The sequence below is a fragment of the Gopherus flavomarginatus genome, chromosome 12 (assembly GCF_025201925.1).
Source record: "Gopherus flavomarginatus isolate rGopFla2 chromosome 12, rGopFla2.mat.asm, whole genome shotgun sequence".
NCBI classification, from domain to species: Eukaryota; Metazoa; Chordata; order Testudines; family Testudinidae; genus Gopherus; species Gopherus flavomarginatus.
The window spans coordinates 37117281-37144809 of NC_066628.1; the positions used below are offsets into that span (position 1 = coordinate 37117281).

Genomic DNA, 27529 nt, shown 5'->3' on the forward strand with positions numbered 1-27529 from the left:
GACCAGATGTCCTGATTTCATAGGGACAGACCCGATTTTGGGGTCTTTTTCTTATATAGGCTCCTGTTATCCCCCATCCTGTCCCGATTTTTCACATTTGCTGTCTGGTCACCCTAGTCTAGGACCATAGCTCCCTACAGGACTTTTCAGGCTGCAATGCTCCCAATATGATGCAAATTCGAGTATCTCAGTGTGGTGTTGGTGCAGCCTTGTGGAGTCCTGCACACCCAGGGTCAGGCATTGATTTAATTAAATGTACCTGAATATTTGGATGCTAATTTCTAAATTTTATTGTTAAATTTATTCACCAAAATTTTGCTTATTGCTGATTATGTACAATATGGATCTTATGACTTTTAAAACAAATTTTGTGTGTGTGTGTGTGTGTGTGTGTGTGTGTGAGAGAGAGAGAGAGAGAGAGAGAGAGAGAGAGAGAGACATTAACCTTAATAATATTTTAAGGGACAAGCATGGTGTCATGATGGAGATGTTTGTGGCCAGAGAGTTGTTTGCACCAGCCTGCAGGGTGATGTCGGCACATCACAAGACGCTGACTCCTCCATGTGGGGTCCTGTGCAATGTGATGGGGCAACATGTTGACTTTTTGTGGGTCCATGACCTGAGATGTTTTTGGGGCCAATAAGCAGTGGGTGTGAGATATGGGGCTGCCAGAAGAGGGGGATCCCAGCCCATTTGGAAGGACAGGACTCCTACAAACTACAGGGCACTCCAACATGGCCACACCCCGACTACGTGCATCTGACGAAGTGGGTATTCACCCACGAAAGCTCATGCTCCAATACCTCCCTTAGTCTATAAGGTGCCACAGGCCTCTTTGCTGCTTCCACAGATCCAGACTAACACTGCTACCCCTCTGATACCCCTGAAAAGCATCTTCTCCCTGAGAGTGCAAGAAAGACCCCATGCAACCCCACCCCATCAGCAGCCTTGGGGAACGCGCTCAGATGGGGAAGCAGAAGGCCAGCCTAAGGGCACCTGCTACAGACCAGCATGCCACACTCCAAGCCCCTTGGAGCAGACCATGGAGACTACGTGCAAGTGCTCATCGCTGAGGTACCCATATCCCAGTATGCAACACTCTACCCCTAAGAGGCCCATGAGAACTACAGATCCCAGCATGCAACACTCTACCCCCTAAGAGGCCCACGGGAACTACAGATCCCAGCATGCAACACTCCACCTCTAAGGGACCCCTGGGAACTAAAGGTCCCAGCATGCCACGCTCCGGCCTTCGTGCCGCGCCGTGCCGCTTTGCATGCTGGGCGATTCGGTCTCTGTGCACATCCCACCCCAGGGCTTTCTCGCTGCGCAGGCGCAGTGTCTCGTCCCTTGGCCCGTGTCCGGCCGCAGCGGGAGGCCCAGGAGTGAGCGGCGGAGGCCATGGCGCTGAACAGGAACCACTCGGAGGGCGGCGGCGTGATTGTCAATAACAGCGAGAGGTGAGAGGCCCCCGCCCCCTTTTTCCTGGGGGGCCGTTACCAGTGGGCAGTTCCAAGGGGGTGGGGGTGGGTCACGTGGTCCCCCCCGTGTGGCTGGGTGAGATCAGGGCTCCCACTCTGCTAGCAAGCGCCGCCTGGCTCCCCAGCCCCGTCCCCCCCACTGCTGGCACCCCCCCCATCGCCACGCCCCCTCCCGCCCCCGCTCACCCGCTGCCCGGTGTTAGGGGCTCAGGCTCACCCCGCTTGCCCTGTTCCTTGTGCGGCAGAGGTGGCAACCCTCCTTTTGGGAGCTCGTGGGCTGCCATGGTGACCTTTGGGCAGCAGCAGGAATGGAGCCCCAGGTCCACTCGCTCCTTGCAGAGCCTGCTCCTTCCCATCGTACTGTGCTGCTGGCGCTGGCTGGGCAGATTCGCCTGTCCAGAGCTGGTACTGGCGCTGCTGGGAGCTGTGCTTTTCCCTGGGTAGATCATCTAGTGCCAATGGCATGGACCCCAGGCAGCATCCATCTCCCACCCCTCTCCAGCTGCTCAGACTGTCAGAACTCAGACTCTAGTGGGGATTAGATCCGTGTATCCCTCTCTGCCATTCAACAATCTCGTGCCCTTCGAAAGTTGCTCTTTCCTTCTGCTTTTGTTATTTTGTTAGTGGATGTTGTTCCTCTCTAACATAGAGAGCAACCTGTTCTGCTACAGCAGGGTACTTCACTCTTCATGGCTCCTGTCCTCTGGGGCCTGTCCAACATTCAGTTTTTGTACAATTTTTCTGCTGAGGCCTGTTCTACACATAGATTTCACTACTTCAATTAGGAGTAGGATCTCACACCAATATAGTTTAATCCAGGTAACCCCCTGCTATCATTGACGCAGTTATACCTGTATAAAGAACGTATAACTGCGTCCACTCTAGGAGTTACACTGATTTAACTTACCAGTTTCTAAATCAAAATAGCTAAATCTGGGAGCTGTGGGGGCAGTATATGGAGCCCCCCTGGCTGCTCCTATGTGTAGAAGTTGGAGAGGGGACATGCCACTACTTCTGGGAGCTGTGTGGAGTAGGATAAGTCCCGGACCCTGCTCCCCGACGGGAGCTCAAGGAACGGATTAAAACGTCTGGAGGGCCGGATGCGGTCCCCGGGCTGTAGTTTGCCCACCCCGATACAGGCCATCAAATTTACACAAAGTGCTCCTGTAGATGAAGTCCTAATAATGTGCCTCTTCTTTCCTTTGCTTGTTGGTAGCATTTTGATGTCCTATGACCACGTAGAAATTGCATTCAGTGATATGGAAAACATGCCAGATGCCTTCAAAGGGACCAAGAAAGGAAGTGTCTTCTTGACTCCATTTAGAGTAAGTAGTTTTCATAATGGGATCAGACACTTTAATAGAGAATCCTTCCTGGTTCCTGAAAGTATGGTTATCCAGCAGCCATTGAAAATGGATGATCTTTGGATCTCAGCAGCATTATGAATGCATTGTAAATCCTTTGTCAAAAGATGTAAATACTGATTAGTTCCTGCAAGCAGCTATGTAGCCTGCCAAGGATCATCAGGAGCTGAAAAGCAAATGCTTAATGCATCAGTTAAACTGATAATCATAACCATCTGGAGAGCAGCAAGCTGACTAGAAATCAGGAGGAGAGAGATCAAAGCTAGTGTATGCTTCTGGAAGGCACATCACATTATTGCCTCATAGCCTCAGCTTTCAGGCCTCTTTCTGCTGTTCTGGAGATCTTGTGACCTGCAGGGCTGATTTAAAGCTCCAGGCGTGGGAAGCAGTTTCAGCACATTGAGCTCCATTTTCTCACAGTAAATTGTCTCTATGCTTTATGCTTATTTCAAATGTCGCTTACTATGAGTTTGCTCCTTTCCCCTGCAGGTTATTTTTGTGTCCAAGGGAAAGGATCCTATGCAGTCTTTCATGATGCCCTTTTATTTAATAAAAGATTGTGAGATTAAACAGCCTGTCTTTGGAGCAAATTATATCAAGGGGACAGTGAAAGCAGAGACAGGAGGTATGTAATTTTTGGTTACAGTAATGCTAAGATAGTAACATAGCATCAGATTCTGAGAAATATCAAGTTTAGGCATTGAGCTAAACTGGGGGTTGTCCAAATGGTTTAGTATTCAATAGTATTAAAATGTATTTCTTTAAAAACCGTAAGAAAAAATGTCTCTCCTTTCCATTTCTCCCTGTCCAGTTACAATGAATTGGTCTGTTCCAGAAACTGATCTAATTTCCACTCTCTGTTCCGAATGTTAAAGTTCAATTGGCCAAATGATCTCATTGACGAAACATCCTTAAGTGGCTCATAACAGAGAGTAGGTCATGGGAGCAAAGTTCTAAGGGATGTTGATAAGCTATGGCCTGTTGAGATAACCCGTTCAATCCCTGTCCAGATGATTCTTTGCTAAACTTCTCTGCTTTTTCCTAAATCCACGTTCACTTTCAGACAAGTAACCAGAAACAGTGTCTATCACAAATCTCTTGTGTAGCTCAAGGAAAGGTGGCGTTATTGCCACAAGACACTTTAGTAGTAAAAACCATCTCATGTCACTTTATTTTAACAGGAAACTGAATAAATGGTTATTACATGTTCTATTTCAGGCTTGAAAGGGAAGAAGCAAGCTTGAAACTAGGGAGGCTGGTTTTAAAGGGGAACTTACATATTTGAGTGAACCTGGAGAGATGGGGAAAAGATTTGTACAAATACATATTTACCCAGTACTACTCGTGTTCCTTCTTTCACTGTTACTGGAAGCCTGTAATTTGGTAACCTTTCTCATCCCCAGCTCGATTTCTTTTGCTTACTCTGGCACTGAAGTCATAATCCTGTGCTTAGGACACCACAATCTGTGATTCTGGAAATCAGCATTATAACTTCTGTGCAGGATCAAATAGGACAAACCAGCCTATGAGGGGGTTCACACAGTGAGAACAAACCCTGAAAACCATGTCAAAGACAAAAGGATTTACCTAAAATCTATGTGAGCCTTTCCCAGAGGAGTTCTTCTTTAATAGGAATGTCACTATAACGCACACAAGCATCTCAGGTTTAGTTCACAAAGTAATTTAATTTTCCTGTTCTGCCACTGACACTGATTCATCTCTGGTGTGGCACTGGGACGTTTGGGCTGTTCTTGTTTGTTTGGTTTTTTTTAAGCCTGAAACGTCACTCATATTTTTTTATCCTATCCTAGAACATCTTTCTTGGACTCTGTAGTAGCTTTAAATTGCCCACGTCTTTCATACCATTTATGCTCTTTGCTCCATTGGGTACTCAACACCCCTGTCTAATTTATAGCTAATGATTGATTAGCTGTAAAGGCTTTTTAGCAAACTGGATTAACACAATCCCTGTTTTCTGCACTAATCCTGTACTGAGCCAGAGCAAATCTCATGCTGCTGGTGTCATTGCCAACCACTGACAGACTATGACAATAGGCACAACTTCAGCAACCTCTGATTCATGCTCCAACTTCAGGTACCCCTTGACCTGAAACACCCATGGGCAACGTGTATTTTTATAATCAGAGCATAATTATGCCCATCCTGTCCTTTTACTGCAGGCTTTTAAGATATTTGGGACAAAGCTAAAGTACTTTAATGTGGTGTGTCTATATAGATCCCTCACACGCAACAACAATTGCCTCATAGCAGGGAGGCTAAATAACATTGAAAAAGATTCTCCTCTTTCAGTTGATTTATTTTCTCCTCTGCAGGTGGCTGGGAAGGATCTGTAACCTTCAAAATGATTTTTTCTGCTGGGGGCGCGATTGAGTTTGGACAGCGTATGCTGCAAGTGGCATCTCAAGGTACTGAAAGTTTCGGTTTTAACAAAAAGGCATAATCGGGTAATGGTAGAGGAGGAGGTGGCTCTTTTGTGTCGGCTTGTTACAAGCATAGGGTGCATGTGTCATTCTTAGAATAAGGTATGGCAGGATGGGTTAAAATATTTTTGAATTTCAGCCGGTAATGGGATTTCACTTGCTTTAAAAAAAAAAAAAATCATTAATTTTACTCATCTGGTCAGCTGTAGATCTACTTAACCTATTGCACTCATCTCCGAGTTTGTCTGGTTTACTGCTGTGAAGAGGTCGGATCTGACCTGACCATGATTCAGTCCTTGTGGATCTGGTAGAATCAACTTACTTTTGTTTTCACAGCTTCTAGAGGGGAAGCTCCCAGTGGAGCATATGGTTATTCCTACATGCCGAATGGAGCTTACGCCTTTGCGCCACCTGCAGCCAATGGGGTGTACGGTCCCCCTCCGCCAGGATACCCCTACCCACCACCACCTCCTGGTGAGTTTGAATTGAATAAGGAAATCTTTCCAGTGACCAAATTAAAGCAGGTTAAGGAAGAGGGGAAGGTGGGTGTATGTTTGGAGGTAATGTCTGGCTTATTTTCAAGTTTGGTTCAGCGCCTTATGCAGTTTAAGCTCCTGATCTTATTTAATTGTATTTAGTTTTCAGCCTTGTTTTGGCTGTAGATGGTCCATAGCTGACCCAAAGGAGCTGTTCCTACAATATTTTCATGTTCTTTCTTTCCAAGCAGAGTTTTACCCTGGTCCCCCCATGATGGATGGAGCCATCGGTTACATGCAGCCTCCACCGCCTCCTTACCCTGGACCCATGGAGCCACCAGTCAGTGGCCCAGACCTTCCTTCCACTCCTGCAGGTGAGAAGTGTGTTCAGTGGATTAGCTCAGACCTCTGCAATGTTAGTAGCATCAGTCACTGAGAACAAATTGATCTGCTACATTCCAGTATCATTTCTCTTCTCTCTACGATGGCCATGTAGAAACATGCAGCAGATAGTTGTCTATGGAGCATATGAATATGAGCAAAAGCTTTAAAATGTGATTCTCCTCTGAAAAGTAACATTTAAAATTGGCATAATCAGGGTTTCATGTATATCATCTTTTGGTGCTTTCAGAAACAACCTGCTCCATTTACAAGTTAAAATATATCTTTTTCCTAATTGCCAGTCTTGCAAACTCAGTTCAGTCTGATGGCCAACCTGGGGTCTTTCCAACAAGTTCATCATCAACAATTATTCTGTAGTTGGATCAATTCTGTTTCTGTGTCAGCCGGCAGAAAATCCAGTTTGTTTTCCAATAGCGATGTTCATTCTACAGGAGTTACAAAACAAAACAGCAGTGTAAAAGCTTGTATTAGTCAGCAGATCTGACTCATAGATGCAGGAGTAGATTTGATGAGTAAGAAGGTCTCGGTGAGAACAGAACGCTTTTCAGAATAGAAATGCTCTTATAAATAAGAGCTTTCAGCTACAGCAGGTCAATTGGTATCAGTATGACTGTCATTCAGTGAAATGGAACAATGAGTGAAGCATGGTAGAAATCCATAGAGTTAAGCAGCATTTGTTTGGCACAGCTCTACCATTGTTTGGAGCATCCCATCAGAAAGCCAGAGGACTAAGCAGAACAAACCTTGTTAAGCTTATCTGCCCAGCTTTCATCTGACCTGCCCATACTTCCCTAATTGATGAAGTTGGATGGGTGACATATAATAGAATAATAGAAATGAGTCTGAAGTCGGTCACAAAACTCAGACTTGTAGTTTCAATTAAATGAGGTTTCTGAAAGTGATTTGGGACATTTTCTCAAGTTCTTGCAGGTGAAATAGCTACAATCATGCAGAACAAACACTAAAATCACAGGAAGCGAATGCTAAATAAGTGACATTTTTAATACTGCTGGATTTCTGGTCTTTAAAGGAATTGGGAGTGGGGGAAGAGGGAGGGGGTGGGTTTAGCACACCTCTAGAACCTGAATCCATAGCTGTTCAGCTCAGGACTGGCACTTGGAAAATGTGGTGGATCCATGGGGCTGAACACAAGACTTCAGAGTCAGGGGCAGCCACACGATCCAGGCTGCTCTTGTGGATTAGCCTTTTCTAAAGAGTGAGTTCCCCACAGCTGCTATTAAGGCCTCATTTTTCTATTGCAAAAAGCCTTTGGATCATTGCCTTCGGGGAACATTGCCTGTGATCGGCTGGTCTTCAAAAGCAGCTGTTAGCATTTGTTCCATGGACAGAGCAAAACCCTGATGGCAACTGCACGCTGATGTGGCAGGATATTATAGCTCCTTCAGTGCTGAGTCCCACAGGACCTGGTGATCTCCCTGGCTTCTTACTGGGCAATACTATAATGACTTGATTCCTCACCCTCTGCCGTTTGAAGGGGTCCCACTAACTACGTAGCTTTGTGTTGTTGTTGCCACTTTGTAGATCAGGTAGGTACAGAACTGAGGGCTGGTCTAATACCTGGTAGGCAGAAACATGCTGGGCTTTTATTTGCTGATAGACGTTCCTTGCAGTGTCACCTAATCTTTAACCTGTGTTTGCTTGCAATAGCTGAAGCAAAGGCTGCAGAAGCTGCTGCCAGTGCTTATTACAGTCCAGTCAACCCTCATAATGTCTACATGCCCACAGTAAGTTTCACGCGTTGTTCTATATGTAATTAACAACTATATGTTGACTGTGTAAAGGGGGGCAGAATCACTCGAGAGAATAGTAAATTTCACAGGAAATTAGATTAAATGTTCATAGTCTGGATAGTGGTCATGTATGGATAGTAGAGGGTTAAAGGCAGCAATATTGATTGTGTTAACAGCCATTGTTCCTGTTTGAGAAGCAGGGCTTGTTTGATTTTCTAGCTGTGGATTTATGTTCCTTACATATTTTTCCCCTTTATTTTAGGACCAGCCTCCCCCTCCTCCTTACTTCCCACCAGAGGACAAGAAGACCCAATAAGCTGAAAAGGAATCTCTCCATGATGCATTGCTTCCTTATTTTCCATCTAGCTGAATCTTGGGGTGGGGTGTACAGCTTTAAGGAGTCATAGTCTTCCTTCGAGGCAGGTAGATACACACACAGTGAAGAAAGAGTTACAATGTTTTGCACTATCACTTGCAACCCTGAGGGTTTGTTACTCCCTGCTGTCAAATTCCTGCTTTTCCTGTGCCCAGTGATAGCTAGAATATCCATGACAGTTTCTCTTGCATCCCTTCTCCACCAGTACACTCAATATAGTCCTCCTTTGAATGAGGTGACTGTTCCAATTTTAAAGCTAACAGATCCCTAACACTGAACCAAGACTTGTCTTGACTCTAGAGAATTCCCTTCAGCCTGATGCATCTCATCTAGCTTTCATCTCCTCCATAATTGCATGGGGGAGGCTGCGGAGGGACCTCTGGACTTCAGAAGGAAACTGATACCTATTGCACTTCTGTCCAGTGCTTAGGAAACTTCCCTCAGCAGGGACACCTGAAATATTGCTGTACTCCCACAAAGTGCACTGTTGCGTCCTACCTTGGTGCAGTCAAGTTTGATCTTTTGAGGAAATGTCTGACTGTCATTACAAGGCTGTGTAGTGACACCTACCTATACCTTGGATCTGTTGGGGGATTAGAATGTCCGGCTGTCTCTTTCCCCGTAAGATGTGGGTCTTAAATCAGTAATCCTGACCATTCCTTTTCTAGTCATTAATGCACCTTGGTTTTTTTTTTTCCTTTCTAATAACACAAGCTGCATTTTCTGACCAGTGATGCATCTTGCTGCTGTGATTAGACTGTTCAGTTGAGGTGGGTGTGGAGATAGTTGTGTAAACTCCACCCTAGAAGGATTTGGGAATTGTGTGCGTCGTTCTGACTTGGATGGGAGTGCATTTTTCCCCTGACGGGGTGGAGCTGAAACATCATCATACTCTGCTTTCCTGATGCTTCCACCCACCACTGCAAAATGCTTCCCAGATGCATCCTCTTCTGCTAGTATAGCCGGGAGCATGTGGGAAAGAGTCGCAGACTGATGACTCTGTTCTATGGTTCATTCCCTTTGTGAGACTGAAGATAGTATTGTTGCACCGTGGAAAGACTGAGGGCCTGATTCTTCTCTCATGTTGGTTTTAACTTCATTGTAATGTCATCAAATTCGTTACTGCTCACTTTTCCAAAAGGGCGATCAGAATCTGACCCCGAGAGGGCTGCGTTTCCTAGATTTCCTTCAACAGAAGGAAACGCAAGTGCTGAGATTCCTGGTCTCTGGAGTGCCGAGTTACCAAGCCAGCGTCTCTGTAGTCGCTGACAGGAGGCCCTCCTCCAACACTTCAGAACCGATTTGATTCCTGAACATCCTGGCTTGTTTAGCATACTCCAACTGATTTGAGCTCCGTGATGAAAGTTCACATGCCAGTCCTGTCTTTCCGAGTTAGCGGCATTTGTAAATCACCTCCCATCACTATAGCAATGGCACTCCAAGCAGAAGTATGTAGAACAATGTGTTCACTTGCAGTTGGATTTAATTTTTGGAACTAGCCCTGCAGTGCTGGTTATCCAGGAGAAAGCAATGTAGCACAGCTTAAGAACATTCCTTTTTTTCATCACTGGGCCATTGGTTAGTGCTCCCAGACCAGCTATGAATTTAATTTATAAATAACACTAATCTTGCGCTTTCACCTGGGCTTTTCAGCTCCATTAGAGATTCAAGCATGTTTGTTCTATAATGTCATTTTTTATATTGATTTCAGTAGCAGTCACTGCAGGACTTGGAACCTCTGTGGGACTGATCAGTAACCAGCTGTGGGAGAATCCTGCAGACTTGCATATGAATCAGATTTGTAGAGTTCCTTTGGGAGAGCAGTACACAGCTCTTCCAAGCAAGTGTGCTGAAAGATCATGTGGTAAGGAAGCTTGCTGAAGTTCACTGCATGCAACATGCATGAAAGACAAGGCCCACCTCCTGTTTTCTTTTAGTTTGATCTCCTGAAAGCTTTCTAGCCGACTGGTCATATTGCTGGTCTGTGCACTGACTTTCCTAGATTTGCCGTTGAAATTGCAGTGATGTAAAGAAATGGGTATTTTAAAAAAAGTATTTATTTTGAAGTTGAATTAATATATTAATGTTTTAAAAAGTTCTGAATGCAGATTTTGTTTTGCTGAGACTGTGAAGTAAAGATAAATTCGCTTGATGCTCTTTGTGCCTGTGCATTTGTGTGTCACACTGGCCTCACCACAGGCAGTGGGATGGAAGGATTGTCTTGCATTTAAAGCACAGGGCTGGCGGTCAGGAGACCTGGATCCTATTCCTGGCTCTACCACACATTTCCTATGTGACATTGGGTGAGTCACTTAATCTGTCCTCAGCTTCCGTGTTTCTAAAATGGAGATGATGGGTAACATTTTCCAGAGGGCCTGAGTCATTTAGGAGTCTACGTCCCATTCCCCTGGATTGTTTAGGTGCTATTAGCCTTTCCTGAGCCAAATTCATTTATTAAAGTGCTCTGTGGTCCTTAGATGAAAGGTTCTGTAGAGTGACAAAGTATTCCAGTGAAGTATTAGCATAGGGTCTCCTCAGGCTTTGGGGACCCTGAATTCCTGGGATGACCGTTTTCACCCCTTTGTTCTCTAGGATGCAGTAATTTAGTCAGCTCCAGCATAAAGAACCAGTGTGCTCACTTAGGGCCAAATGCTGTGAGATGGTGAACACCTCCAGTTCCCCCTGAAGTGGGTGGGAGTTGAGGGCATTCAGGGTCTGGTCCATAGCAGGAAACCAGGAGCCTCAGCCCTACTCCTCTTCCTTCCTTCCTTCCTTCCTTCCTTGAGCTGTAACAAGCCACTTTAACACACCTGATACTCACCCACTTACTGACATGACCATCTTCCAAACCCAAGTTTCTCACTGGTGCAGACTCAGCTCTGGCAACCTACCAGGCTATATTATTTATGTGACTTGAACCAGAGGCTTGCTTAGCTGTTGGGTTTTTCCCTAATGAGATGAAGATGGGGAGGGGTGTGAGACAAGACGAAACGGCATCTTATAACACAGCAAGATCCTGGTAAATCCTGTTTTATGGATTATGTTTGTCATGAGTCTAATTTCAAAGCCAGTAATAACTTTTGCTATCTGCCCGGAGTGTAGCTTTGGAGATGCCTCAAAACACTTCCCGTGGCTCTAGCAGAGTGCTTTGTACTGCAGGGCTCCTACACTTGGTTTTTGTGCCCTTCTGTGATTTCCTTTTGCCCAGGCACAGAAAATCCCAGGGAATTTACGGTTGGGTACGGTGCTGCCTGTGCTCCTGCCCCCTGGCCTTTCCCTGCAGCTCTGGTATGTACTGTGTGACTCCACAGCCCCGATTAATCCTGCCTCTGCTGGATGTGCCCCAGAGAAGAAACACAGGCCCGGGGCTCTGCTGACAACTGGACCCGGTGCTGAAAGTGAGTCTTCCCTTGGGCCCTTTGCCAGCTCACTAAAGGCGCTCGCATCTAAAAACTGAGCGGGGAAGGTGTCTCCTCCCAAGTCCAGTCCAGTGGAGGTTCTGAGATAAGCAGGTAGAGAGTCATGGCTGCTAACAACTGGATGCACTCCAGGGGGACAGAGCGAGTTGGGACAAGACAAATGTTTTCCATCTGAAGAATTGAAATCAGTTGGCTAAATCAGCAGTCTCTACCCCTTTTCGTTGCAGTTCCTCTTGCAATAGGTTGGAGAACAAGTACGCTTCCCTCTCACCGTGTCCTGGCACAGATGTGAATCTGATTGAGGGGGTAATAGGGTGTGAGTGAAAGGATTTATGGAGCAGGGTGGATCACGGTCATAGCTGAGAAGATTTTTGCAGCAGTTTTGAATAGATTGGGGAGCTGTGAAGTAAGTGTGAGGAAGGCCCAAGGTGTAGAGGATGCAATAGATGAGCCGTGAGATGATCAAGGCTTGGACCAAGATATTCAATTCAATGGAGCTGCCTGTGTTTAACTAGGGTCAGATTTAATCAGAATCCATCAGATTCCGCAGTGGAAGCCACATAGAAATGGAGTTTAATTAGTTCTAAACCAGTGCTAAGTCAACATCATGTGATCCTAAAATCATACCATTGCAATGTGTCATTGGGACAGTCTTGTATTTTATGTGGTGTTTTTGTCCCTACTGAACCAATAAAAAGGTTTTTAACCCCCCTCCCCTCCCCAGATTTTAGGAGCTTATTAGATCCTGAAGTCTGTAAGTGCTGATGGGAAGATAGCAATAACAGAGGCATCAGTGGTTACAGCACAGGACCTGGAGTCAGTAGTTCTTCACCTGGCTCTGCTGCTTATTCTCTATTTGAGATTAGGTAAATCACTTAATCTCCTTGCCTCCTTTTCCCCATCTCTAATATGGGGATATTTTCCCTGCCTCACTGGGGTGTAGTGAACCTTAATGAATGTTTCTAAAATGCTTTGAAATCTTCTGATTAAAAACAGCTGCTACAAGAATTCTGAGTACTGTTGATTAATTCTCTCCCAGCACCCTTGAAATATACAACTTTCTGCAACTCTGCTGCTACCTTTTGCCTGCTGCTCTTGTTCTAATTCTGTGGACATCGGAACTAATCTGTGGTATCTCTAATGAGCCCATCCCCGTAGTAATTAGTCGAGTAGCTGAACCTTCAACTTATCGAGAATGGGGAAACTAATTGGCTGAACTTCTGTTCTGACTTGCTATTTGAATGGTTCTGATAAGTGCGATACTTTTACTTCAGGGTCCATTCCAACTCTGACAGATGCCCGCAGGAGTTGGTTCAGGCCCTCAGTTTGAAATGCTGGTGTTTGTTTTTGTTCGGAAAGTGGAACACTGGAAGCGAGGCAGACCGGTCCCAGCATGCCCGCAGTCCTGCTGAGATCATAACAAACACACTGTTGTTATCCTACTGAGCAGAACTCGTAATAAAATCTGTGTTTTGCATTAATTTACTTCCAGCTGGAGCAGCTGAGTCATGTAACTCTATCTCTGGGATTGCAGTGAAACAAGCCTGGCTAGCCAGCTACCCCATTCATATCCTGCATGTAGTTTTCCTTCCAGTGCCTTCAGGGTTGCTGCCTGCCTTCCTATAATCAGTAACTAATGGAAAAAAGCAATTGATTGTGATGGAGGTGGTCTGATCTATAGGCAGTCACAGCCTGGGAAGCAGACTTTGTTAGCAAATGCAAATTGGGACAGCAAGGGGCAAAGTTCAGCCTGAAATATTTGTGGCAGCCATTGCAGGGAGTGTCCCTGTGAGTGACTCCTGATCCCCTCAGGTAAATGGGTTTGGTTGGTTTGGCTGCGTGTGTGAGTTTCCTGAGAGAGAGCAGCTGGGAAAAGGTTGGTATCATGCACATACATGTGGGGGATTGAGACAATGGGCGGCTGTCGATGTGTTTATTAAAATTGACGGACTGAGGGCTAGTTCCCAGGCTTGAGGCTTGGATTGAATCTGTGGAAGGAGGCTGATACACTGGGGATGGATTTGAAATGGCTAGAGATGCACACAAGCTTGGAAAAGGGGGGATGTGAAACCTTGGGCGGGAGCTTTGTGAATTGTCCTCCTGCTTGCAGTCCAGGGGCAAAAAATTGTGTGTCAGCATATAGAACATTGTATGTAATTATATTATATCCTTTAAAGTTGGGGGGGTGCAAAGAGTGGAGCATGTAGACCTATGAACAGTCTGGAGGGTGGCAAATAACACTCCTGTTGCTGTCTGCTGGGCACTGCTCACAGCTCCATTCACTCGTGAGTCATTTCTGTTACGTTGGGCTGATCATGGGATTAAACTCAGAGTTGGTATTAGCGTCCCGCTTGCTCTGATCCTATCTGTTTGCTGCTGTGGCAGGTCATATGGTTAAATGCTGCTGCTGCTGCTGATAATAATAGGTGGATGTGAAAAAGGGCTGGATAATTGTTTGAGCAATAATGTACAGTTATGCCAGCCAATGGGGTGATCAAATCTCATGCTTTAGGGTGTAACCAATCGTTGGGGGAGGGGGTCAGGAAGGAACTCCACCCTACCCACCCCCATCTCCATAGGCAGCATTGAGTAATTGGCCACTTGTGCAATAAGATGCTTTCACTGAAGCAGCAGCAGGAATTGCTACTCTGGAGCAACAGGTATTGGGCCTTTCCGGGCTGTGATTTGGTATGGAAAATCCCACCTTTCTAAAACTTCCCTTTACACTGTTCAAAGGTAACTTTCAGCTCTCTGCTGTGGGTCAGTGTAGTTAGCCTTGTAGGGCCTGGATGCTGGCTGGCTGAGGTTATGTCTACACGGCAATAAAAAACCTGGGGCACCAAGTCTCAGAGCCTGAGTTAGCTGAGTCGGGCTCATGGGCTGCGGAGATAAAATTGGCAGTGCAGACGTCTGGGCTCAGGCTGGAGCCTGGACTCTGGGACCCCACGACGGGGGGGAATGTGCCAGGCTTCAGCCTGAGTCTAGGTTTCTGCACTGCAATTTTATAACCCCACAGCCCAAGCCGCACAAGCCTGACTTATCTGACCCGGGCCAGCCATGGGTGTTTTACTGCAGCGTAGACATACCCTCTGTGTCTTGATCTGTATATCCAGGGACTGCTGACAGGGCCAGCCTTAGCGGAAATGGTGCCCTGGCCAACCCCGCCCCTCCATCACTCCTAACATCTGCTGCCTTCCTGGGCTGTCCACCCATTGCCCTCAGTCCCACTCCTCCTCCCCCCTCTCCCATTGACCTGAGCTCCCTTTCATGGCTTTGAACCCCAGGCCTGCCCTGCACCTCGCCTCTTGACCACATCACCGTGGGTGGTCACCCACAGTGCCCCCGTAAGGTCTCAATACAGGACTCTCAGCTCTGAAATGTGCTTCCTCCACTGTCCCAAGTCTGCTGCTCTTCAGGGCCCATTTCTTTTCTCAGACTCTCTCCTGTGTGGGGAAGAGGTGATTGTGAGGTGAGTATGTAGTTTGTGGGTGGGAGTCTCTCAATATTGAAGCTGGTCAATAATCTCATGTATGGTGCTTGGGCACATATAGTAGGCATGTTGGGTACATTCATACATAAAATACCTGGTTGCCCAGGCAACATGCTGAGTCTGGATCCCAGATACGAGTTCAAATCACCTGACGTTGCCTTTCTCAGAAGCATCTGACTTGGTCTCAAGGGGACGCTGATGCGTTTTAGCATCTAAAGGCTCTAGAACGGTGTGAAATTGGTGAGGGAATGGCCTATGAACTCTGAAGCCTCCTTTTCTGCGCCTCCAATAGCAAAGAAACAGTGACTGTTCCCCTGAGTTGTGCTATTATGGGTGCTGCTACTGCAAATATATGGAAGTGAATGAACAAAGGGGACTGAGGTTGAATTCATCTTAATGGGAAATGCACAGGGAGGGAAAAAAGTAACTTTGCCACGTGTATTAAAGATTAAATTAGTAGAGAGAAAATGTTATTTTAAGCTTCTGAGGAGAATTGCAAACTGAACAAATAAAATATCCAATTTTTAAAATATTGGACAAAATAAGCCAGAGGCCACTGAAAGCTCATTAAATCTAATTAGAAAGAAGCATGGCTAAATTATCCAGGGCAGTAACCGGAGAATTTAGCAGGAGGAAGGAAAAATCAGCCAAGGTCTGAGTCCAAAACCACTGGGCTCTCCATTAATTCTTTAATCATTGCTGTGTTGGGCTTGTCTCAACCCCCTTGCTCTCCAGAGGAATGCTGGGATAATGTTCAGTGTGGAAGGGTTTTACCCCTTCATTGCCCCTGGAACTCGCAGTCCTGAGGAGTATCAGAGGGGTAGCCGTGTTAGTCTGGATCTGTAAAAGCAACAAAGAATCCTGTGGCACCTTATAGACTAACAGACGTTTTGGAGCATGAGCTTTCGTGAGTGAATACCCACTTCCTGAGGAGGACACTTAGTGGTGGAACATCCTGTCCTGACCTACCAGGTAATGCAGCCCAAGCTGGAACAGCCTGTTCCCTGGCATGTTGTGCCATGCCAAAAAGATTATTGTGATAAACTCTAAGAATTTCTGAGCTGGTCTTGAAATCGGCCCCGGTACAGAGGTTATGGAGTGGGTCCGTGTCCAGTGCGATACTAGGGGCTCATATGCAACTTCTCTACGGTAGCATAAATGGCCCAACCAAATTAATGTTATTGGAAAAGGCCAAGAGAGAAACTTGTTAGTTACACAATTTGTTCACTAAAAACCATTCCCATATCTTCAGGAACCCAGCATCTCTGTGGCTTGGAGGAGACATGATCGCATGTTGTCTTTTGATTGGGAGCATTTAATGTAAAAACTGTGCACTCTGCACTGTGGTTCCCTGTATATGTGAAAATGTGTGGTATTGTATTCTTAGGATCAGAGCTTAAACAAAGCTGTCTGTCCTGCATTGGCATTAAAAGTCCCCGGCACTTCTTGTAAGAGTAGGTGTTTGCCCTGGTGTCCAAAATTCCCTAACCATACTGTGCACTTGCAGTTTCTTGTCATCCAGCCCAGAGGTGGCTGCTTTTCTGCAGTGCTGTAGTTGAAACAGTCTGGGGACCCCTCAGGATGGAAGGCTTTCTCATATTTCTAGGCAGGATACCAATAATCATTGTCCTCCTACTCCTCCTGACTGTGTGTATAGCTAACAGAGGGCAGCACAGAGAGAGGGTGCGTTGTGGAAAAGAAAGGAATTTGATTTGCATTCTATTCAAGGCAAGGAGTGGCAGCCAGCAGAATGCACTGAACATACACTTCTGGAGAGACTGATGTTGGGAGGCTTCCTCAGGTGATGCGCTGACTGAACCCAAGGAGAGCAGCATTATCTCAGAGAATCTGAAGAGGAGGAGAAGGGTATGCTATGATTGCATGATGAAATTTCTTTCCGTTTTTATGCTGTAGCCTTCTTGGGTTTTTCCTTATGACTTGTCAAACAGTAACAGGCAGGGCAGAGTTTTGCATAGTCATTCAACCCAACCTCCTCCCTAGCAGCCCCCTGGGTGTTAAAAGGAGAAGTAGTGGGACTCGTGTTGAAATCATTTTTTCAACTTTTCATGTATTTCCAGCCCAGTGATCAAGATAAGAGTGAGGAAAGGCTGTGGGCCCGTCGGCAGGATAACCAAGCCAAGAGGTAGGAAGATAAGCTGTAACTTACATTTACTGAGAATTGCTTTTAACACTGGGTTCTCTTTAAAGGAGAAAATCCCTTTTAAAGTGACTTGTTGATCTGTTCGGTTTTCTCTGAAGACTCCCATAGCAGTGAATATACCCAGGTCACTCAATTGTGGCATCTCATTTACCTTGGATGCATTCAATGCTGCTTTAAAACACTCTTTCAGAGGACTCCACTATTTGGTGCAACATACTCTAGTTTGGAGCACACCCAAATGGCCCAGATTTCAAAAGTGACTTTGGGATCCCAGTTGGAGATGCCTGGAAGAGGGTCTAATTTTCAGAAAGTGCTGAGAGTGTCTTTGCAGAACAGGCCCTTGAAAGTGTTACTCATACTTTGTGCGGAAAATCTTGGGCAGTATATTATAGCAGAAATTTCCATTGCCATTCTCTTTGGGGTGCTCTGCCAGTCTCTTGAGTGGTTTGCATTAGTCTGGCTAGGTATCTGTGCTTTGGTGGTGGACATTGTTCAGAGGATTTGAACAGGGTAGCTGAGATGCACAATATCAAGAAGCTCATAAATCCATGGTAGGAATCCGGAAGGGCAGAGATCAAGCTACCTGTGAACGTGCTGGAGATTTTATCTTCCCTAGCAGAAGATCCATATTCAAAAATCACTGCTCCAGAAAGTTCATGCGAAATTCATGGTACTGGATTTTGGGAGTGGGGGAAGGATAATTACGTGTATGTAACCAGTGCAATCTCCAGGTAGAAATACGGTAAAATCAGATACTTTATCATAACGGTGTCTGATATCATTGTCATTTTGGGAGGAGTCCAGATGCAATAGCAAAGGCTGCCTGAACGAACCCCGGGCTGGATGGAGAGATCATATGCCCAAGATTCAACTGATTCCTAAGTTCAGGGCCAGCAAGGACCTCTCCCCTTCCATGCATACAAACTAGGGTTTCTGCACCTTCCCTTGCAATCCTGAGCAGGGTCAGCTGTAAGGTGCAGGTCTGTTTAGAGGGCATTGACCACTGTGATCATAATTTTAAATTAGGTCAAATTTTGTATTTAAAGTACTTGTGTCCACCGCCCGAGCCATGTTTCCAAAGAGCACTGCAAAACCAGGCTCTTGAGCTGGTCATTGCATTTATGCACAAACTTTTTGAGTTTAAAAAACCCCGTCCCTCGCATATTTAAACTGCTGCTTTCCATGTTTCTAGTTTAAGGAGTCTTTTTAAATGATAAAACCACAGCATTGTGGCTGGCCTGTGACTGAAGAATGTCTGTTTCATTGTGTGTTTCTTTTCAAACCAATTTTGATGGATTGTAGTTCTTGAGCCTTCCAAAGGAAGGTGAAGCTGATACAAGGGCTAACTAAACTCTTACGTCATCCTCTCTGTCCGTGCAGGGATAAGAGATTTCTGTGAGTTTTGTTACTTGACGTCTGCAGAACCCAGTGAAAAGTGCTATCCGCTCATGGAGAGAGAATGGGTGTCTGTGTTTTATGCCACAGTGTTTTGCACCTCGTGTGAGCTTTGCTATATCAAATCTTGCGTTTGCAATCACAAGCTTTATTGCCTATCACACGGCACCTAAAAGCGAAGATGAAAACAGTTTCCAAACTCATTTTGCCTCTATATGTCTTCATTATTCAATTATGGTGCACTGGCTTCTGGGCATATTGCAAAGCAAAACACCAATAGATTCTGCCTATGTATGGAGTAGGGTGACCAGATGTCCTGATTTTATAGGGACAGTCCCAATTTTGGGGTCTTTTTCTTACATAGGCTCCTATTACCCCCCACCCCGTCCCGATTTTTCGCACTTGCTGTCTGGTCACTCTAGTAGGGAGTAATAAAGCTATCTGACCAATCATTCCAGTCCAGCATATGGGGGGTCAGGAGAGAGAAATCCTCCATCATCTAAGCCCAACATGAAGCAAATACTTGTCTGAAACTCCTGAAGGCTGGCAAACTCAGGTGGTGTCTACGCTAGAAGTGTTAACTGGTGAAAGAATACCAATATACTATACCTGCAAAGTACTTCTAGTGTGGATCCAGCTATACTGCAAAACCACCTCCACAAGCAAAACAAGCTATAGCTGTAAAAGCACAGCTTATAACTGGGGTCTACACTAGGGGTTTTTGCTGAGACAGCTGTGCCCATCAGGGATCACACCTCATCACATCCCTGTCTGCCCTCGCTGTTCCAGCAGAAATCCATAGTGAACCCATGGTCTCAGACTCCAGTTGGCCACCTAAGAGAGTGTGATCTGTACCAGGAGATCAACGGATCAGTCAGTGTGACAGTGGAGAGGGAGAGAGGTGGCCCCTAAAGCTGAGCAGTGTAATGAACGTGAGAGGAAACAGCGCTGCTAAGGCATCTCCTCCCTGAATGTCTGGGATCATAGCAAGAGGGGAGGATTACAAAAGACGGGTTTCCTCACCACAGTTCCTCCCAGGCTGTTGCAACCTGTGCACCCAACTGAAACTCTCATTGGTATGATCCCCCTGTGCAGCCCTGAATAGGAAACAAGGACTGAGACCTGTGAGTGATGCAGACTGAGATGGACCGGTCCGTGCTGCAGTAGGAAGGGGAGCGAAGGGCTTTCTCTCCTGTGCTGTTAGGGAGCGTGCACGCTCTTCGCCAGGCACTGTGCCCGTGTCGTTCATTGCTGGCCCTTGCAAATGGAAACCACTTGTCTCTAGCTGAAAAGGTTTGGCTCTCCAGAGCTGGGACTGAAAGCAGATGCTATTGGGCGCCCTTGTGAAACCGCAAGAGAGGTTTGCAGGGTCACTGAATGGTTATGAGCAGCTTTTAACAGGTAGAACTCAGCCCTCGTGCACCAGTTGCGTCTCCACCCTCTGATCAATGGACTAGCATTAAGCTTCGCTTGGAAGGTCACTGGAGAGAGAATGTGCTTATCCTGCCACTAGGCAGAAGGTCCTGGCCCAATTGTATGTCAGTGGGGGTGGGCAGAGAGGATGAGATGTAAAACTAATGTGTGCTATGAGATCCCTTAGAGATCCAGGCAGCCATTTTTCACAAGAGTGAGGGCTGTTAACCCACATCCTGGCCAATTTTATCTCTGCCTACTTCAGCCTCCCCCCTGCATTTTCAGCTGGAAAGGAAATCCCTGTCTTACCCAAACCCAGCTGTTTAATGGTTTATTGGATGCTGTTAAACAGATGCTGAGTTTCACCCCAGAAGTGGTCGCAACTCAGAAGGTGCCTACACTGAACTAAGAAATGGTTGCAAGGACATCAGTTGGATGAAATGGCTAGTAGTCTCGCTTGCCCTTGTATAAGTGTTTTTGACATCATCCAGGCACAACACCCCTACCAGTGTTTTTGGGACTCTGAAAGTACTAGCCCATAGTTCACATCACTGCTGCATAGAAAATGCTCTCGTAACCCGCCACTGCATTATAGGCTGGCGTTAGCAGGACCAGCTGAACTGGTGCAGCTGCAACATTTGTGGCTTCCTGTCCCCATGGAGAAATCACTGTGGATTACAGAGCTTCAGCAGAGCAGGGTCAAAGCCCTCGTCCTGTGCGCTGCCAACAGCTGGTACAGCCAGTGCTTTTCAAATGCCAGAGATGGCTGCTGTGTAGACACCACTCTGTGCCTGATCTGCAGAGGATATGAGTCTGCTACAGCCCCAGCTATGAAGCCTGTCCTCTTTAGCTCAAGCTGTAGCAACTCATGCTTTTAGCTCGACACCTCCCTGGAATGTCAGTCCAGATGGTGCTTTTTACGCTTATGGGCAGTGAACGTGGGATGTGCTCCTGGCTAAAAGGCACTGTTTAAATGTAAGACCAAGCCCATCCTTATCTGCATACACACCACACATACATTAAATATATAGTACCCAGAGCATCTTGTCTCCTTTCCTTTGAGATTTCCTAGGCTGCTTTTCTTTCTGATTGTGGGGTTCTCTGGGTTCCCATCCTTCCCTCTCACACATCAAGTGAACAGGAATTCAGATCCTTTCGATAGGCCAGGGGTGGGCAAACTATGGCCCACAGGTTGGATCCCGTCCCCCCATTTTAAGCTGGCCCATGAGCTCCCACTGGGGTGCCAGGTTCGGGGCCGCACCATGTGGCTCTCCTGGAAGCCGTGTCATGGCCCCGCTCCAAGGATCAGGGGCTGCTCCACATGTAGGAGCCGGAGACGGGACATGCCACTGCTTCCGAGAGCCGCTTGAGGTAAGTGCTACTGGGATCCTGCACCCCTGAGCCTCTCCCCGCACCCTTGCCTCAGCCCTGATCCCCATCCTGTTCTCCCAACCCCTTGATCCCAGCACAGAGCACCCTGCACCCCAAATCTCTCAGCCCCACCCCAGAGCCTGCCGGAACCTTCACTCCTTCCCCGCACCTGTGCCCCAGCCCTGATCCACCTCCAACCCCTCGGTCCCAGCCCAGAACACCCTCCTACACCCAAACTCCTCATCCACAGCTCCACCCCAGAGACTGCACCCCAACCAGAGCCCTCACCCCCTCCCAAACCCCAACTCCAATTTTGTGAGCATTCATGGCCCTCCATACAATTTCTGTTCCCCAATGTGGCCCTCAGACCAAAAAGTTTGCCCATCCTTGCGATAGGCATCTCTTGAAGGGGATGGCTGTTGCTGCTGTTAACTCATCTGTCTGGTAATTTGCAATCAGATAAACTGTTTATGAGAATGAAGAGTGATGGTAAAACAAAACTTGTAACTCTGCTTCCCGTAATTGGAGAGGAGCTGCTTCTTTGAAATCTGTTCCGCCTGCTCAGAAACCCCTGATGGAGAACAGCCATCTAAGCACGTCCCTTTCCAGCATTAGGGAGGATAACTCCCTTCTCCATTCCAGCAATACAGTAGGAGGACTAGCTGTTTCCAGTGGCCTGAGTACAGAGCTGAGCTGCAGAGACTGGAGTAGGCCCAGCTTGACCTCAGTCAAACACGATCACCTGCACTCGAGTGACATTTCTTATTCCCCACCCCCTCGGATGGAGACAGCTTCTGCTTTTGACAAACTCTCACGGGAATGGAGTCTGGATGATTCTCTCTTGTGCTGTGTTTGAGTGTACAGTGAACTCCACCCTCTAAAGCCTCACAGCTGGCTTCACACCCTGGACCAGGCCCTCAACGCCACATCCTCGCCTTCGACACTGTGCATGGCTCCGACTCTGCCTCACCTTCACACATGGTCTGTTCAGTTCCCCATCACAGGCTCTGTGCTCTGCCCTCTCTCCCTGCTGCTCCCTTCTCAATCAGCCCCCACACCTGAAACAGCATTTTACTTCCCACCCATTAACAATCGCCCTGTTGGGTTCCCACTCCTTTTGCAAAGCCTTCCCTGGTCCATCTTATCCCTGACACCTCTGCTTCAGAGCCTTTCTTGTTTCAGTTGCATTGCCTGGGTCTGAGCTGAACTGTAAGGTGCCTCCTGGAGTGTCTGTAAAGTGCCATATTCACCTACAACCCTTGATAGCTAATAATGTGAAAGAAACTAAGGATCCAGCCGTGGATCAGAGGAACGTAGCCTCAGTCCCTCCCCAGTGCTAGCCCCCAGATGGAGTCCACAAGCAGGGGAGAAAGTATAGCTCAAGATCTATTGAACGAGGCCCCTGTGCATTTCCGTTTGCTGTTAAAATGGTCAGGGTGAGATAAAGAGTGTGGTTTCCTCTGAGCATATGAACAGGGAGGGCGGAGGAGGTGATGCTGGTGGGGAGGGCTGTTCAAGCCTAAATAAGCAGAGCTGTAGCTGTGTTCTCTGGGGCTTGGCCTCCGGCATCCAGCACAGGCTTGCTCTGATCCACCCCAGCATGGAGTCCGTCAGCGAGATGCCAGCAGGGAATGGCCCTGGGGAGGACAGCAGTGACGTATGTGATCTCTTTACTCTCATTTTAAACAGGTGTTTATGTTGCATGCTATGCGTCTCTGATTTCATGCCTATTGTTCTCACTTCCTCTTGCTCCCACTTTGCTCACATCTTGAGATGTTGCTGCACAGAGCATCTTCTGGGGTTTAATCGTTGGCACATGGAGGGACTGGGAAGAGAGTCAGGGGCTACTAAATCCTGAGATTCCCCTGAGGTCCAAAATTGAAGGCCAAGGTCTCCAACCTAGAAGGAGATGAGAGCTCTCAAAACCTTGGGGAAGGCACTTGGCCCTATATTATCTGTCTCTACACTAAACGCTCTCAATCCTTCACTGCTGTAGCACTGTTACTGCTCCATCAATTCTGGCAATCGGGTGCACCAGTGTGGACTTCAAGCAGGCCTAGATTACCTGGTGGTAAAAACACTGCTGGCTGGTCTCCATTAGCACCGCCACTGTGCCAAGCACCCGGTGGAGTGATAATGGTGGGAGATTAAGAAGAGAAACCTCATTGCAGTCATGGTTATTGAGTAGCAAGGGCAAAAGTGCCCAGTGAGAGACTGATGTGGGCAGGTGTTGTCGACGCTAGGGCATCTGCACTATCCTTTTTTGCCAGAGATGTTCCAGCATTGCAATTCTACCACTGAAGAAGGACATACTCTGAATATCATCCTCCACAGTTGAGGGCGTCTGCCCTGGAATTGTTGATCCACAGTCTTAGGGTCCTTTTGGGCTCCTCACTGCTACTGTATACCCAAGTAGCACTAGCAGCTAAAAATACCCATTTCCATCTGCAACAAGCCCAAAGACTGTACAACAGCTGATCCTACGCAGGCTTGCTTACTGCAGCTCAAAGCCATGTGCTCTGGAAAAATCTCCCACTAGTGCAAAACACAGCAGTCTACATATTTCATTGTAAAGGTTTCTGAGACCGCATCTAGGTGCTATCTGCACTGGCTCCCCAAGCTAATCTGTCCTGATAATCAAAACCCTCCATGGGATTGGCCATAGCTATCTGGCAGGTAACCTGTCCCTCTGCAAATCTGATTTTCCACATCATGTATGTTCTGCCTGACCAATGAAACTGTCCACTAATAAGAGAGGCTCATGAATGCAGGAGACTTTCAGAAGACCTGGACCTAGACTGTGGAACTCCCTCCCATTAGAGACAAGAATGACCACAGACCTCAGGACGTTCTGCACTACATGCAGACTCTGGTTCTTCAGCTTAGCTTTTCCGTAATAATCTCCATACACACACAAACGAGCAAAAGAACAAAAAAACAACCAACCCCAGGATAAAAACACCCTATCGAATTAATCAAGTTATTTCTCCTATAGGTGGGTGGCAACGCTGACAGACCCTGGTCAGCAGCGGCAGGATCGAACCAGGGGCCTTGGGAGCTTAAAGCATAAGCCTCTACCACATGAGCTAAAAGCCAACTGGCTGTTAGCTAAGGCTGTAAAGCAGACTCATTTGAACTCTCTAAGTGGTCTTGGTGCCACTAGATGGGACAGAACACCACACCCAGGAGATGGTGTGGGTTACACTGGCAAGAAAGAAAGAGATTTGTTGTTTCTATATGGGGAGCCGTGAAAGTGTCGAGAGAGAGAGCGAGCCAAAAGCAGCTTCTCCTCTCCCCTCTTACAGCCCCGCTGCAGCCTATGATTGGCGAAGAAGTGGATCTGGGGTCCAGTGGATAAGTGATTGTATTGAGGAAGAACAAAGGCCTTTCCATTTGTGCTTGAAACAGTGCTACACTAGTGGTTCAGCCTGAAGGATGGTTGGAGGGGTGGGAGGCTTTTGATCCACAGAAAGAGGGTCCGGGAGAAAGGTCATTACACTCTGCTACAGCGACCCCGGGGGAAGGACAATACTCTGTTTCAAGCACGGTGTAGGGGACAATATAAATGCAGTGGTTCCAAGACTGGAGATGCTCCAAGGACCGGGAGGCTGCAGAAGCTGGAATGTGCTGCTTTTAGAGAGGATCGTTGCAAGCAGAGCTATTCAGGAACCAAAGAGCGAAATACAGTTTCCAGCTGTCGCCTGCTATTTGCCAGGGATAACCTAGCAGACTGGAACAATAGGGGTAGAAATATATAGTTTAAGGATCAAGTTCATCCTGGGTGTAACTACTGACTTCAGTCAAATACTTCTGCTTTGGCCCTAATTTTTTATTAAAAAAATTGTTTCCATCTCTTTTTTTACCACACCAATCCTGTAAATTATGCAGCTATTACACCTCTGCCATTCCTGTTCTACTGAGCCCTCATGTTTACCATCACTTGCTAGTTCACTCTTGGACCTTTCCTGAGCTGTGGGGGCTGCCTTTGGTGAAACTGAATGGTGGTTTTGTGATGCGCGTATGTGTGTGCTGAGCCCTGAGCTAAAAGGAACACTCATTTCACTTGCGGCCTAAGGAAAATTTGAACCTGATCTCTTGTAAGGCCATGTGATAATGCTTTTTCACGCTGTCCTTTAACCGTCCCACGCTTGATTTCTTGTACCTAGTCATTATGGTGCTGCAACGCGAGGCTAATGCTACAGGCCACATGAGAATTTAAACCATACCATGGCCAGTTAAAACATAACCTCATCACCCAGTTTCTGGTGGTGAAATCACCGCTCATCAGGTGATGCTACGTGCTAGGAATGTGTTGCTCAGTTCTCGGGCTGTGGGTTGAGTGCGTGAATATCTGTGAAATGAAGGCCCACTCACCTTCTGAATTAGCTGGGTGTGCACTAGCCCAGTGGTTCTCAACCAGGTGTCTGTGGCCCCCTAGGGGGCCGCAAGCAGTTTCAGGGGGGGCCACCAAGCAGGGCCAGCATTAGACTCGCTGGGGACCAGGGTAGAAAACCAAAGCCCCACTGCATGGGGCTGAATCCTAGGGCCCTGACCCCACCACCCAGGGCTGAAGCCTATGCTATGTAGCTTCACGGGGGGCCCTGTGGCCTGGGGCCCCAGGCAGTTGCCCTGCTTGTTCCCCCTAATGCCGACCCTGGCTTTTATATGCAGAAAACCAGCTATTGTGGCACAGGTGAGCTGTGGAGTTTTTATAGCATGTTGTGGGGGCCTCAGAAAGAAAAAGGTTGAGAATCCCTGCACAGGCCCCTACTACCAGGCTGAGAAGTCTTTTTGAAGAGAAATAACTTGGTGCTTATGAGGATTTCCTGGTATCTTTGGCTTTGGCAGAGGAAAGGACATTGGCTGAAAAGGTCCCATTTTGTTTAGAAATGAGCTTAAGCCGCAAAGCTGGGAGCTGAACTTCTGCAAAGTTTGAGGGTTGTTGGGATCAGAAGTGCTGGTCCCACCCATTAAACAAAAAAGGACCAGATCGATGTCCCACTTGGATCGGATCCAAACGTGCGCCATGCTTGGGTGTTTTAGATCCAGAGCCATGGCTAATTTTGGGGTTTGATTGAGTTGCTTTTTACATAATGCACAAAGTTAAACAAGTTTTCAAAAATTGCCCCGCTGCAATATAGGATCCACCACATTATCATGACCCATGTATTATAAAGGAAACAACGCTTGATACTAGAGATTAAACATTTTGTTGTTGTTCATAGCAAAAGTCAAATGTGTAACCTTCAGATGATCAGATACTATTATTATCCCTTCTCCATTAATAGGAGGCACCCATATATCAACAAGGAGCAACATAATGATGCTGTCTGGACAAAATTTCCTTCCTGGAATACACACTTAGGATTTATATGTCCTCTTGGCTTTTCTGTGTTAACTTTATAAACCCAAAACAACACTGTCTCAAAGGGAAATCGCACTGACTGTGTGACAAGACAATAAAATGCAAACATCATGGTGTTTCTAGGAAAACAAGCTGTACAGAGAAAGTGTGGGGGTTAGTGGCTCCTTTCTACAAATCTTAGCCATTTATTTGTAAAGAAGCCTCTAGTCACGTTGCACCATAATCCCTGGAATTCCCCAAACCTTTATACTGAGAATCTCATCTGTCCTTCCTTTCATCATAAGACCATAAGAACGGGCTCACTGGGTCAGACCAAAGGTCCATCTAGCCCAGTATCCTGTCTTCTGACAGTGGCCAGTGCCAGGTGCCCCAGACGGAATGAACAGAACAGGTAATCATCAAGGGATCCATGCCATCGTCCACTCTCAGCTTCTGGCAAACAGAGGCTAGGGACACCGTCCCTGCCCCTCCTCGCTCATCGCCATTGATGGACCTAGCCTCCATGAACTTATCTAGTTCTTTTTTGGATCAATCACGCATACAACTGACCTTCATAATGAATGGAACAAGATATTCATATACCACATGGCTCAAATGCCACATTAGCAACTCTCCTATTCTGAA

General features: G+C 46.8%; 2 protein-coding genes across 5 annotated transcripts in view; both read left to right on the forward strand.

Moving 5' to 3' along the window:
• The first annotated feature begins 1278 nt into the window (after positions 1–1278).
• WBP2 (WW domain binding protein 2) lies at positions 1279–10443 on the forward strand. The gene is made up of 8 exons (XM_050919436.1): positions 1279–1460; positions 2698–2806; positions 3335–3470; positions 5179–5271; positions 5623–5760; positions 6014–6136; positions 7833–7909; positions 8178–10443. The coding sequence occupies exons 1-8, from the start codon at positions 1402–1404 to the stop codon at positions 8229–8231; spliced, it is 789 nt and encodes a 262-aa protein (XP_050775393.1). The 5' UTR covers positions 1279–1401; the 3' UTR covers positions 8232–10443.
• A 2846-nt stretch (positions 10444–13289) lies between these two features.
• The window catches only part of UNC13D (unc-13 homolog D), a 51163-nt gene continuing 36923 nt past the window's right edge, over positions 13290–27529 (forward strand). Inside the window, exons 1-3 of one of the 4 annotated variants that reach the window (XM_050919239.1) lie at positions 13290–13522; positions 16929–17066; positions 17279–17343. Coding sequence is in view for 1 of the 4 variants with exons in the window: in XM_050919236.1 (XP_050775193.1) it covers positions 23141–23197 (57 nt within the window). In the remaining 3 variants the exon portion in view is untranslated. Of the gene's footprint in view, positions 13523–14320; positions 14371–16928; positions 17067–17180; positions 17344–23062; positions 23198–27529 lie in introns of those variants that run through there. The other 3 variants (XM_050919240.1, XM_050919238.1, XM_050919236.1) reach the window with 3 other exon arrangements.